The 12,947-nt window shown below is 38.4% G+C and overlaps 1 protein-coding gene across 2 annotated transcripts in view; it reads right to left on the bottom strand.

Annotated features, from left to right (window-relative positions):
* Positions 1-5,780: 5,780 nt before the first annotated feature.
* Positions 5,781-12,947, bottom strand: part of RFX7 (regulatory factor X7) — a 130,320-nt gene continuing 123,153 nt past the window's right edge. For both annotated transcript variants that reach the window (XM_047766277.1, XM_047766278.1), the window contains 2 exons: positions 10,792-11,087; positions 5,781-9,641 (listed from right to left, as the gene is read on the bottom strand). In XM_047766277.1, the coding sequence (XP_047622233.1) occupies positions 6,363-9,641; positions 10,792-11,087 (3,575 nt within the window). In that variant the 3' untranslated portion in view covers positions 5,781-6,362. The remainder of the gene's footprint in view (positions 9,642-10,791; positions 11,088-12,947) is intronic.

Raw genomic sequence — 12,947 nt, 5'->3', positions numbered from 1 at the left:
CCTGCTGAGCTGGCCCCGGCAGAGAATGTGTATTAAGAGCAAACAGTAGTCTCTGCTACAAATATCACTGCATCCTGCATCTTCCTTATCATAAAATTTCAAAACTGATGTCTCCTCTAGCTCCTGGCAAAGATACTGACATATTTTAGGTACTTCATCATTTGTTCAACAAAACCTTTTTTTTTTTTTTGTCTTTTTAGGGCCCAACCTGTGACATATGGAGGTTCCCAGGCTAGGGGTTGAATCGGAGCTGTAGCCACTGCCCTACAGCCACAGCAATGCCAGATCTGAGTATCGTCTGCTACCTACACCACAGCTCATGGCAATGCCGGATCCTTAACCCACTGAGTGAGGCCAGGGATTGAACCTTCGTCCTCATGGATGCTAGTCAGATTCGTTTCTGCCGAGCCACGATGGGAACTCCTCAACAAAACATTTTTTTTTTTGTCTAGTTTTTATTTCCTGGTGAAATTTTAAAAAGTTGTTTTAACATAGATACCTATGCCTGTAAGAGGTGTTTGAAAAGCTGTGTATAAACCAAAATTCTCTATGTCCCTAAGTCTTACTTCTCCCTTGATTTTTAATACATTTAGGCATTTATTTCCAAAGGGAGAGAAGAGGGAAAGGAACTCAAATAGCCTAGAGGAAAAGTTACAAAATCCAAAAGCCAAAAAAGTGAAACAGGCAGAAATATTAAGATGGGAGATTAAATACGAACACAATTCCCACAAAAATCAAACTTACTTCTAAATTTTAAGCCAGAATGAAAATTTCATAGAAGCCACCAAATCAAACTACTACTGCAGGCAGTGTGAACAAGTATCTTAAGCAAAGCATAATGGTTAAGAACTAGGCTGTGGAATCAAGTTAATTATTATCTGTTGCCCCATTCGTTAATTTCTGAGCTAAAATTTTCTCACTAGAAAAACATGCCTTCAGAATTGTTACAATGAGAAAATATGTGAAATCTAACACAAGGAAATATTCTATATGTGTTAGAAATACCATTCTTATGATACATTTCATTTATAGAAGTGTTTTCCTTTCTTTCCAAAATTAAGTACTTCTTATTAATAAAATCTATCTTGAAATTGTATTTTTGCTTTTCCCTTTCTACCCTTATGAGCAGTTTGTATCTGCAAATTTGTAATTCTTTTTAAAAATTCATTTATAATAGCAATGTATATCAAAATAAATCTCTAAAGACTTAACAAAATCAAAATTTTGGTCTTCTATCATGGTAATAGTCACTAAGGCAATCTGCATTTACGATATTCCAGATATATCAGATTCTCCAACTCAGAGAGGGAAGAAAGCAGGCTGCACGTTAACAGTTTACACTAAACAGCCTACTTCTAAATGTAGCCCTTACTAAGAACCTTCTTTCACCCAGTTGTTGAGAATTCAGACCGAATCCTCACCTCTTTTCTTGTAGCTAGAGTGTTATGTATACTTCTAATCAGCACTTCCCAAAGAACATGTAATTAGTTCTTAACAAGACTGTGAGTCTCTCTCAAAGGTGAGCAAGAAATCTTGAGGTTTTTTTTGGGGGGGGGGGGCACTTTTTGGCATATAGGGTTCCCGGGTCAGGGATCAGATCCGAGCTGCAGTGTGCCAGATCCTTAACCCACTGTGCCAGATCAGGGATTGAACCTGTGTCTCAATGCTGCAGAGACGCCACTGTTCCCATTGTGCCACAGTGGGAATTTCTGGGGCTGAGATCTTAAGTCTCTGATATCTTCTCTAGGTTATGGATCTCATTTGAGGTGAATGATCACATACTCCTGGAAATGGGCCCCTCCCCTAGCTATAAAAGGTGAATCAAGAATCTAAGCTAGTTAGTTTTAGGGTGGGCCTTTGACCTTGTTTTGCTCAGTAAGACTAAGTGGAAGTTGGAGTGGGAAGGAGTAATGGGATAGTCTGAGAAAGATTTTTTTTCTCTCTGATAAAAGGCTTAGAGCTGCTCTTACCACCTTGTTTGGGATGCATGAAGATATAATATTTGGAGCTGTGGTAGCCATCTTGTGGCCCTGAGGCAATTGGCACAGAAAAGCAAAACTGAAGCTGATAGAACAGAAACACAGAAAGAACAGAGTCACTGAATGAATCTGAGCTTCTCCTATCACCAAAATTCTTATTAAGCTAAAAATAAATATCCTTATTTAAGGTTTTTGCTTACTGGTAGCCAAAAGTATCTTAGGTACTACCGAACCCTTTTTCCTCCAGAATTTCTTACTGGTTCATTCTATCCATTGGTTGTTTTGTTTGCTTGTTCTTTTTTTTTTTTGTCTTTTTGCTATTTGGGCCGCTCCCGCAGCACATGGAGGTTCCCAGGCTAGGGGTCGAATCGGAGCTGTAGCCACCGGCCTACGCCAGAGCCACAGCAACGCGGGATCCGAGCCGCGTCTGCAACCTACACCACAGCTCACGGCAACGCCGGATCGTTAACCCACTGAGCAAGGGCAGGGACCGAACCCGCAACCTCATGGTTCCTAGTCGGGTTCGTTAACCACTGCACCACGACGGGAACTCCTGTTTGCTTGTTCTTGACCATATAAAAAAATCTTTTTTTCGCCATGTCACTGAGAATCCTAAATACTTGAAGTAACATCGAGATTGTTCCTTACTTTTATCTTGAGTAATTGTTGTTGGTCTTCCTTCAGGTTAGTTTTATTTTTTTCAAGTACTTTAGAATTTTGGTTTGTAGGCTCCTTCTATGAGTCTTCTTGCTCGTCACCTCCTCGCTTTCCAGTCTCCACTCTCTACTTTCCTTTTATAATTCCTTCTACTGCCAGTCTACACCCCAGGCTTGTGGTGATAGTGGGGCTATTGCAGATCTACATGGATCAGTATACATAAGAGAGTAAGCTGTATGGCTCAGGCCCTGGATACATTATAAGTTACAGTCCCAGGCACTGGTTGTTGCTGTACCTTAGTTTCGAGACTGAGGAATTTCCATGTCAGACGCTGGCTTCTTAGTCCTCAAGAGTTGAAATTTCTGGTTGCTCTTTCCTGCTTCCAGACCTATATAGCCCAGGTTCTGGTTTATAAGTTCAGTGTACTTATCACTTTGTACTTCTGATTTATCAAAATGCCTACACTGCTTTTGGACACAGCTGTGTGTTAAAAGTTTCTCCATTTTTCTATTCAAAGCTCCCCAAATACCCCTATTTAGGTACTCCATAGGCTAACATTTTAAAACAAACATTGTGTGTCAGTGACAGAAGAGTTTTTTTTTTTTTTTGATAACATGGAGTTTTATGCCATGTATTATTCATTTGTAATAAATCCTAAGTGAACAGCAGAATTCTGATGAATGAGGTAGATTTATGTAGCCTTCTGGATTAATAGGAGAGTACAGATTAGCAGCACTTTCCTCCTTGTGCTAATTTTTTCCCGTTTCCTTTGCTAGATCAAAGGAAGTGCTTGAGGTTTACAGAAAGGTTTGCTACCTACATGAAATAGATCCCATAAAGCACCTTAAGATCCAGTCAATTTAATATAAAATGCTTTTAATTGTTTTTGAAAACATTTAAAAAACAATTTTTGAGCACTTTCAATAAAAAAAAGAGAACTGAAATGCTACTGCAATATTCAACTACTATAGTTTCAGCAGGTACAACAGACAACAAAACACTGGGGAAATCTTGACTTTTTGCACTAAATGAAAACATGAAACAGGGCTTGTTTTTGTCATTTATGGTGTAGTAAAGCACATTATAGTACAAGACTATTATATGAACCTCTGATGCACTGCACAAAAAAAAAAAATTTTCCTTCTTTTCAGTTCAAAAGTCAGTGCTTATTGCAATTATATGCAAAATTATTTACTTCATGAAGTCTTATCATGATAAACAGTATGCAAAATGTTTAAAACATCAAAACAATGAAAATAATCTGAGAAAAGAACATATTCAACAATAACTAAGCAGAATTAGTAAACATAAAAAAGTAAATAACCTGTGAATACCTATGCTTGTCTGGTTAACACTGAACCAGTTTCAATACAGCCAAGAAAAAAAAAAAGTGGTTACAGGAATACCTAGTACTGTACAAGATAAGTCAATAACACTCATGCACATTTTGTGATCATGTATTAACATGGTGAAGCAAACTAAACTTAATTCTTCCTGCTGTAATATTCTCATGTAAGAGAATAAGAAATAGAAATATCTCATTGAGATCAATGCACATTGCTACATAAGACAATTTTATCTGTCACTTTGATGACATTTTGTCTTTTCATAATGAAACACATTTAAAAAGTTTAATCTGTGGACTGTATTGGTTGCATTTATCCTAAGAGATGTGCCTACCACAGGTTCAACAAATTTAGTGCAATATATGAACCCCAGAAAGTTCGCTGGACGAATTCAACCAAATTTAAAGTGTTTGCTGCAATACTGTACAGGGGTTTAAAAATCCTCCAGTCTTTATATTTTTATCAAAAAAGATTTCCATTATTTTTATATTAGTAGGAAGCTAATAATGTAAACAAGGGATTAGAATGGCCTCAAAATCTCCTTTTCAGAGTATCTCATATAGAAAGGCTCCCATCATTTGTTAAAAGAAATCACACAGTTTCCTTTGGGTATTGCATACTTTGGTGTGCAGTAGTGCTGTGTCTCAATGTACAGTGAAGAAATAACTAGCATCAAGAAGAAATATCTAACAGATCATTAAATCAAGATAACAGCAAACACACACAAATGCCAATAACTAGGACATATCAATATATAAACCTCTGAGCCAACCCTAGCACCATTTATTTATCAAAATGTTAATACCCTACCTCACAAATTTATTGAACAATGAAACCTTATTAAATTAAACCCCTTCATCACATTTGTTAAATATTCACTGATTGTAGTCTTCTGATTGGCTTACTAATTAAAGTAAAGGAAAGCCTAGCCAGCTTCAAGGTAGCATAGAAATGGTTTAATATGAAGAACTTAACGGCAATTTAAAAGTCTATTTGAAATTGATCTTGAAACTCACTTAAATGGAGCTGTCAACTAGTGAGGATTTGTGTCAGTATGAAATTCATAAATAATTATTCACAGAACAAAATGGGAGCCATAGAGAGAAACATTTTAAAACAAAATCCTGAGTGCTTCTTTTTGTAAATTGTGGTTATCATAATAAATAAATTAAGCATGTTATAAAACGCTCCTCTTCTTCAAGTACTATTGATATCCCCTTTGTTTTATCAGAGTTATAAAGATTTGTGACTTCAGACCTCAGATGGTGAAGTGTTTTCTGTTGGGTTTTTTATGTTATCTCCCCGCTGCTTGTTTGTTTTTCAAAGGGATCCCATGATCAACTGCATTTGTACATTCAGGAGGAGTGGAGGAATCAGTCACTAAATTGAGGACTTACAAATACTATAATTAAAAACCTTCAAAATAAATCCTAAATGGAATTTTAATATGTGCATGCAGACATTGTGATGAAACTAAGAAAATGTTTCTAGTTTCCTTCTAAATTCCCCTATCTCAACTACCAAATAAAAAACATAAAATATTTTTCTAACATACTTGTGTTTATTCAATTAAATCATGTTTAGAATTATTTACTCGTGTGTGTTGTGTGTGTGGGCTTGCGCGTGTGCATGTCTCTGTGTTAGCTCCATATTAAAATCAACATTTTAAAATAAGACTAATGCAAGGTTGCAAATATAAATGTCTACTAGTTTTTCCTTTTAAAAATTTTAGTGCAGCTTTTGCTTTCCTTACATTAATATTTAATTTTCCATTATTTTCTCCTATTTAAGCCCTTCATTGCAGGTGCAAATGGTACTGAAGTCCCAGAAAGTCCTACAGAGATTTTTTTTTTTTATTCTACAGTAGCTCTATGCTTCAAGCCTAAATACTTATAATAACCTGAATATCATCCCTGTTTCAAGGAAGACCTTCTTGTCTACAGTTCAGTTTAGCTATGATTTCATATCTAAAACATAATGCCAACAAAAAATATCCTATACCTAAAATCAATGGTTTCTTCTAAAATCTGTGCAGATCAACCAATGAATTAAAACGAACTTATACAAAATAAAGATCTAGACTGCTCTTGTAAAAGCTGGTTAGTTTTTTGTTTACTAGCAAACAATGTGATTAAATGGGGAACATTATAAAATTTAAAACCTAATACTTGTTTTTCTACAGCCTACTCTCTTCAGAAACTTGTTAAGAACTGAGGCGAGTCTAACCATTTCCTACTGAAGAAGAAACCACTTCTGCAGCAAACTCTTTTAAAATGTCACAATTAATAGTAAGTGTTTCTGCTGCGGGAGGCACTTCCATTAAGACAAATACAATACATATGTCTTTAGATACAGTGTGCTACATATTATAAAACACAATTTAACCCAACATTTCAACAGTAGGATGGTCCTTGCTTTCTATCCATTCAAAACCTGATGAAGTCATAGAGCTCATGGATTCACTGCAAATTTGTTGAAATAATGGGTCATTCTTTAATTCTTCCAGTGTGGCTTCATCATCTTGTCCCTGCTGACGACCTGGATCAAACAGTAGATTTGGGTCTAAAGTGTTCAAATCATTGATGCTGCCTGAGAGCTCTGAAGACAACCTGATATCGCTAGAGAAATCAGACGCAGGATTAGAGAGATCAGATGGTACCTGACCTACCAGCTGCTGGTTGGTTTGCAAGCTGTCTCCACTCAACAGGTCTTTAACAGTGCTATTGAAATCTAATTGTTGCTCTCCAATTTCTGATTGTGCTTGATTATCTCCAGGAGAAAAACTGATCTGATCGGTGCTATTACTTTTGGTGAGGTAAGATGGTGTTTGGAATTCATAAATAGAAGTGCTGGAATCGATCATATTCTGCGGATTGGCACTAGGAAAGACAGTGGAAGTTTCCAAAATCTGAGTGAGATTCATCCGGGCTGTGTAATTGGAGGGCAGGTTGTTCATGCCCAAACCTCTCACTGCATCATCATTGTCAGAATCAAGTTTACTCAACAAAACATTGGTTATTTTTTTACTGTTTGTTTGCTTCTGAAGAGCATTTGGGAAGGCTGTTTGCATCATGACTGTCAATGGAACTGATTGACTTCTCTGGGCTATGTTGTTGGCACATGCATCTGTGTGAACATTTGTGAAAACGTGAACTTCTGGGGTTACTGGACTTCCAAAGGGGGTCACATTAGATCGGGGGATATTAGATACTGGGTAGAGGGTGCTTCCACTAAGATTACGTTGGCGATGAACAGCAGGGCTCACACTCCGGCACCTGAAGTTGCTGCTGGCAGATGAATTAGTTCCTTTATTATCAAGAGGGGCAGGCACGGCAAAACCCTCCTGTTTGTTGGTGTTATTTACAGTGGCACCTTGATGCTGTACAGGAGAGACAGGAGTCAAGCGACCAAAATGAGTGTCATGATGTCTGGATTGAGACTGATAAGACTGTCCAGGCACAGCAAAAGCATGAGGTTTCCTGAAACGGTCTTCCACTAGTTCCTGATAGCTAGGGAGAATGCCATGGCCTGAAACTGATGAATTACCAACCCCACTATACCCATTATTCATCCATTCGAGCTTGGTTTTGTCAGGGTGTGTGGCCATGGGTCTTTGCATTGGTTTCACAGGACTACTTGAGACAATGCTGGCATCATGGTATGCCATACTGGAGCTTATTGGGGTAAATGCAAATGGATTCCTGCATTCAACAGGGCTGGGAGGGACACTACTGCTGCAGTTAGAATGTGGAGTACCAATGGGTGTATGTCGGCTACTTCCTAAAGCACTATCCACAGGTGTGGTCTGGGCTAGCCTGGAGCAAGGGCTCTCCCGTGACAGACTCTGAGACCCAGCAATCATTTCAGATGTTGGGGTTGGGGTTGGGGTGGGGGTGGGAGTGGGAGTGGGAGTAGGAGTGGGTGTGTGGATTGGAGTGCCATTGCTATGGATTGGATGATAGAAGTGGGTGCTGGAGGCATGAGATGACATTGGAGCTCCTGGGGTTACTGATTGATTCTGAAGTGTAATTCCCAAACAGTTGCCATAAGAATGAGAATTGTTCATTGACATTTGCTGCTCCATAAGCACCAGCTCTTCCACAATACTATCCTGTGTAAGCTCATCATCAAAAGGAAAGTAGCTTTCATTTGTTTGGGAAACAGAAGGCTCAAACTCCTTCAGATCAGACTGTAGAGGTAACTGATCTGAAGACTGTGCTTGTATTTGATTCAAAGAAGATTCTTGTATCTGGCTATGTATCTGTTGGGAATATGTGTCCTGTGGCATTCCTTCTAATTCCCAAACAGATTTCTCTAAGTCGTTGATATCAGGGTGCTCCGGAATTGTCATAACACTGATATCTTGCTGTTGTTCACAGCCGGCAGATATAAACTCAGAATCCTTAGTGACCTGCTGCCATTCATTTGGATTAAAGCTGCCATCTGATTTTGAATCACTGTCCAAGAGAAAGACACTGCCTTCAAGCTTTACTTTTATATCTGGAGATGATGATGGTGTGGTTTGTGGTTCTGAAGCTGAATCACTGCTAACAAGAGCAGAGGAATTCAAGGGCTGATTTGCCATGATGTGTGAGTTAACATTTGTTGGTATCTGACTAGGAAGCTGAGCACCTGCTGCTGAACTTTCTGTTTTCCCTGAATGTGGAACCTTTTGGTCCTTCTTAACACTGCCTGGTTTTTGACCCTCTGTGGTAACTGCAGAAAGCTGTTCCACAATTGGTTTCTTTAAGGGAGGCACCTGGGACTCTTGTAATGCAGAAGACAGTCGCTTTCTTGGACTTTTAGTGCATAATTTAAGGTCTTTATTTATTGAGTCACCATTGGATGGTGAGCTGGTGCTGGTGAAAGTTAGGTTCTGAGTGGCAACTGAGAGAGTGACAGTGCTTTGATTATTGCCTGTTGAAGTGCCTGGCATAATTTCATTACAGCGATTTTTACATTTGGTCCTCTGGTCACAGACCTTAGTTGCTTTTATTTCAACGACATCTTCATTTGCGGGTTTTTGTACTACTCCATCTGTATTACTTTTCTGCCCTGAAAGGGCACTAGGTGCTGTTTTGGGAGTGTTAGTCCCATCAGAGTTCTCTTGGCACTGTACAGGATGCTCATCTGATGATGTCTCAGGTTCTGTTTTGACTTCCACAGCAGATGGTCCCCCCGTGCTGCTGGTCCTGGATCCAGGAGACTGAAGTGAAACAACAGAACCATTCTTGATCTGTGGAATGGCCCTTGATTCTTCTGTTGTTCCTGTAGCACTGTTTACTGAGGCAGAATGTTTAAGAGGGGCACTACTGTTGCTGGGTGTGAGGGATATTGCTGTCATTTTCACCACATTTAGAGAACTCATGTGTGAAGTGGGGACAACAGCGGTTTTGATAGGACTACTAGTAAAGAGAACAGTAGTTGGAGAGCGGATGGTGAGTGCACTGGTGTTGGCTGGTTTGGGTAAGATCTGAGGGTAGCGGTGCCGGGCAGAACGATCCCCACCAGGACTGGCTGGAACGTTCTGAGGAGTCTTTGGTGCCTGTTTCACAGACTGCATGTGCTGAGTGACCACCTGTACATTGAGGGGAAGAACTTTGCCATCAGAAGAACTCATTGGACTTGGTGAAGTTACCAACTGCCTGGTCCGTTGGACCTGTTAAAAGGTGGAAAACAAAAAAATCAATTAACAAGCCTAGGATACAAACAGTAATGCATATATTCATTAGTATTAAGCCATTTAATACATGTAATGTTAAAAAGGAAAAAAAAAGACATTTTCTAGTTAGATGACAGTACTTCTGGACCATATTCTATACAACTAGACATATATGTATAAAAATAAATGCAACGTAGTGCAATACAGTTACCAAATACAACTATATGTAACAATACTAAACTTCAATGAAAAACTTCACATTTGTGATGAAAATAATGACTTTTTAAGGAGGTCATAGGAAGAAGGGATAAAATCTTGAAGATACATACAATTACAGAGATATCTAATTGGAGTCTGTGCCAAGATGACTCTCTCTCAGGGGAGACTGTCTTACCTTGGACATTAGTAACAAACCACCATGGATGAGGTCTCAGATTAAACTACTACCATCCCCAGTTTGCTTTGAAGTGCATAGTGCATAGTGTAAGTATGGTTACCAGGTATTCCATTTTAATCTCATGATGATAAGAACAAGAAAAACCACAAGATACAATACTCCTTAATCATAAATGACTAGGTAAAATACCATTTAGCTTTAGTATGATGCACTCTCATTTTAAAAGCCCCTTCCTCATAGCCTCAGTTGTATGAGACAGGAAAGGAGTAGGATATAACCTCTACTTATTGACAAGAAAAGATTCAGAGTAGCCAAGGGACTTGCCCACAGTCCTATGTCTAGCAAGCTGCAGAGATAGGTCTATGTTAATGTACTACCAATACACATTACAATTTTGCTTCATCTAAATGTTAAAAACAAATTTAAACCAAAAAGTTTGCAATTGTGTCATCTTTGCTCAGCTAAAGATCAAACAACTTTGAAAACGGCTCATCTCTTACATAAAGCTTGGACTGGTTATGTGCAAACTTTATATGTCTTGTTATTTCACTTATGCTCCTTTTATAGAATCACTTTGTAATCAACAATGTATATCCTGAATAAAAGACAACCAACTAAAGTGAAATATGTGTGTGGTTACAAAATCAGTTTATAACTGAATTTACACCCATACATGGCTCCTTCCGCTTTTAATTAAACAACCCACTTCCCCCCATCCCAGTAAGGCCAAACACTACTTAATGATATTACCGGAATGGGACTAGGGACAGCTGCCACAACGATACCAATAGGCTGAGGAGAGAGGATTGCAGGATTTCCGTTAGAAAGATTAGTCACTCCATTGGTTGTAGCGCCTTCTGATTTTTTTGCTGAGGATTCTCCCGGTAAGGGGGATTGTAGTTTCTGTTCTTGCTGCTTCTTCTGGATTTTCCGTTGCAACTGCTGTTTAGCATCAATAGGAGATGGCAAAGTCTTTACTTGTGGCTGAAAGGAATTACTTTCAGCTGTAGGTACAAAAGCAGAAGGCTGGGTAATTCCTTTAATTCCTAAAAATAAACAGAAAGGAAAGCTGTAATAGTCTTTTGTATAGAAGGCAGTTACAACTCAGTTTCTTTGACTATGTAGCCATTTACTTGACAAAGCAGCCAAACGTGGCAAATTTTAACTCAATTTTTTTTATAAAGCATAAATACTACATTTCCAGTATGTAAGCATTTGTCAACATGGTTTTAATTTACACTTTAAAATATGGTTCAACTTAGGTGATAGGTGTAGTTAAATCAGCAGTAAGAGATGAAGATTTTAGAAAGAGCAGTAACCATGCCATAAATGTGAAGAGGCTAAGATAAATGCCAAGAAAGCCTGTTTTACATTTTATCAGTACATGTCAGAACATCACCTTTTCCCCTTCCCTAATTAAGAAATTCATGCAGGCATTCCCATTGTGGCTCAGCAGGTTAAGAACCGGATATAGCATCTGTGAGGATGTGGGTTCGATCCCTGGCCTCACTCAGTGGGTTAAGGATCAGGCGTTGCTGCCAGCTGTAGTGTAGGTCTCAGATGCAGCTCTCATTTGACTCCTAGCCCCAGAACTTCCATATGCCACAAGTGTGGCTGTTAAAAAAAAAAAGAAATTCATACATTTTCATGATTGTAATATTCGGCCGACAAGGGACACTCAATAAATATTTGTCAAAACCATCCATATCTTAGAAAAAAACTGTATGGGGAAAACAATCTAACTGTATGAAATTGTTCTGCCAGAACTGTATGAAAATAGGTATTCTAGTTATAATATTCTAGATATGCTAGAATATTATAATATTCTATAATATTGTAGGTATTCTAGGTATGCTAGAATGACCTGAGAGAAATTAAGCATAGTTTCTTAGTAAGACTGAGGTTAATATGTTCTAAAAAAAGGATCACTGAGAAACTTTTTAAGGCAGTAGTAAGATCAACACTGAGAAAAAGAAATAATTAAAATAAGCAAGGGATAAATTTTAACTTAAGAAGAACTGATTATGTAATACAATTACTTTTTCAAAAGCTCATTTCACATTTAGGGTGTGGCATTAGGATCATCACAAAACCATGGTCAGTAAGAACAGTGGAGAGAGGCCAGGGGAGGACACTGCTGTCCTGCTGGCATACCTTGCCCTACCCTTCCCTAGACATTTCTGCTTTTCATCTTCTGTTAATAGTAACAGTTTGGGGAGTGGGAGAAGGAAAGAAAGTGACTGTAAACTCTCAACCAAACACTCCTCAATAATCCCTCATTTTTAGACTCCCCCCCTTATCACCTAAGTACTTTTTTTTTCTCCTCAAATCCAACTTAAATTGTACTGCTCCCGTCTGGCCCGCAGCCTCGGCTCTGGCTGCTCAGCACCTGCACCCATGAGAGCCTCTGCCAACAGTTCAAAGCTCACTATTTCATCCCTGCTGCCAGGGTTTCTGGACAGGAGTGAGTTCCAAGCAGCTGACTTACAAAAGGACATCTGTAATACAACCTGTTCTTAATATGGAGAATATATTTATAAAAAACCAAATTCACCTTCAAAGGATGAAGAGAAATCACTATCAAAGGTATTTTAAGAAAAGTGGCAACAGCTGAGAACAAAAATTTAAGAGATTCTAAAATATTGAGTAACGACACAATTGTTAGAGTCAGCCTCCTAAGCTACTTTCAAAAGGGGCAAATGCTGGTTTATGTATGCCATTTTTAGTATTTTTGTTTAAAAAACATACCCTTCTTCATACTTATGCCTTAAAACTTCATTTGTTTGACATTTCTCTCAGTCACTCTAGGTGAATAATGTGGGGAATAAGAAGATAGAGATGTTTCTTTTATCCCATGATACTTCCTAGGTCCTCAGTTTGTTAAAGTACTCTTCTAGGTGTCACAG

The sequence above is a fragment of the Phacochoerus africanus genome, chromosome 2 (assembly GCF_016906955.1).
Source record: "Phacochoerus africanus isolate WHEZ1 chromosome 2, ROS_Pafr_v1, whole genome shotgun sequence".
Classification (NCBI taxonomy): Eukaryota; Metazoa; Chordata; class Mammalia; order Artiodactyla; family Suidae; genus Phacochoerus; species Phacochoerus africanus.
The sequence above is the reverse complement of the archived record's forward strand: the minus strand, read 5'-3'. Positions and strand labels throughout refer to the sequence as shown.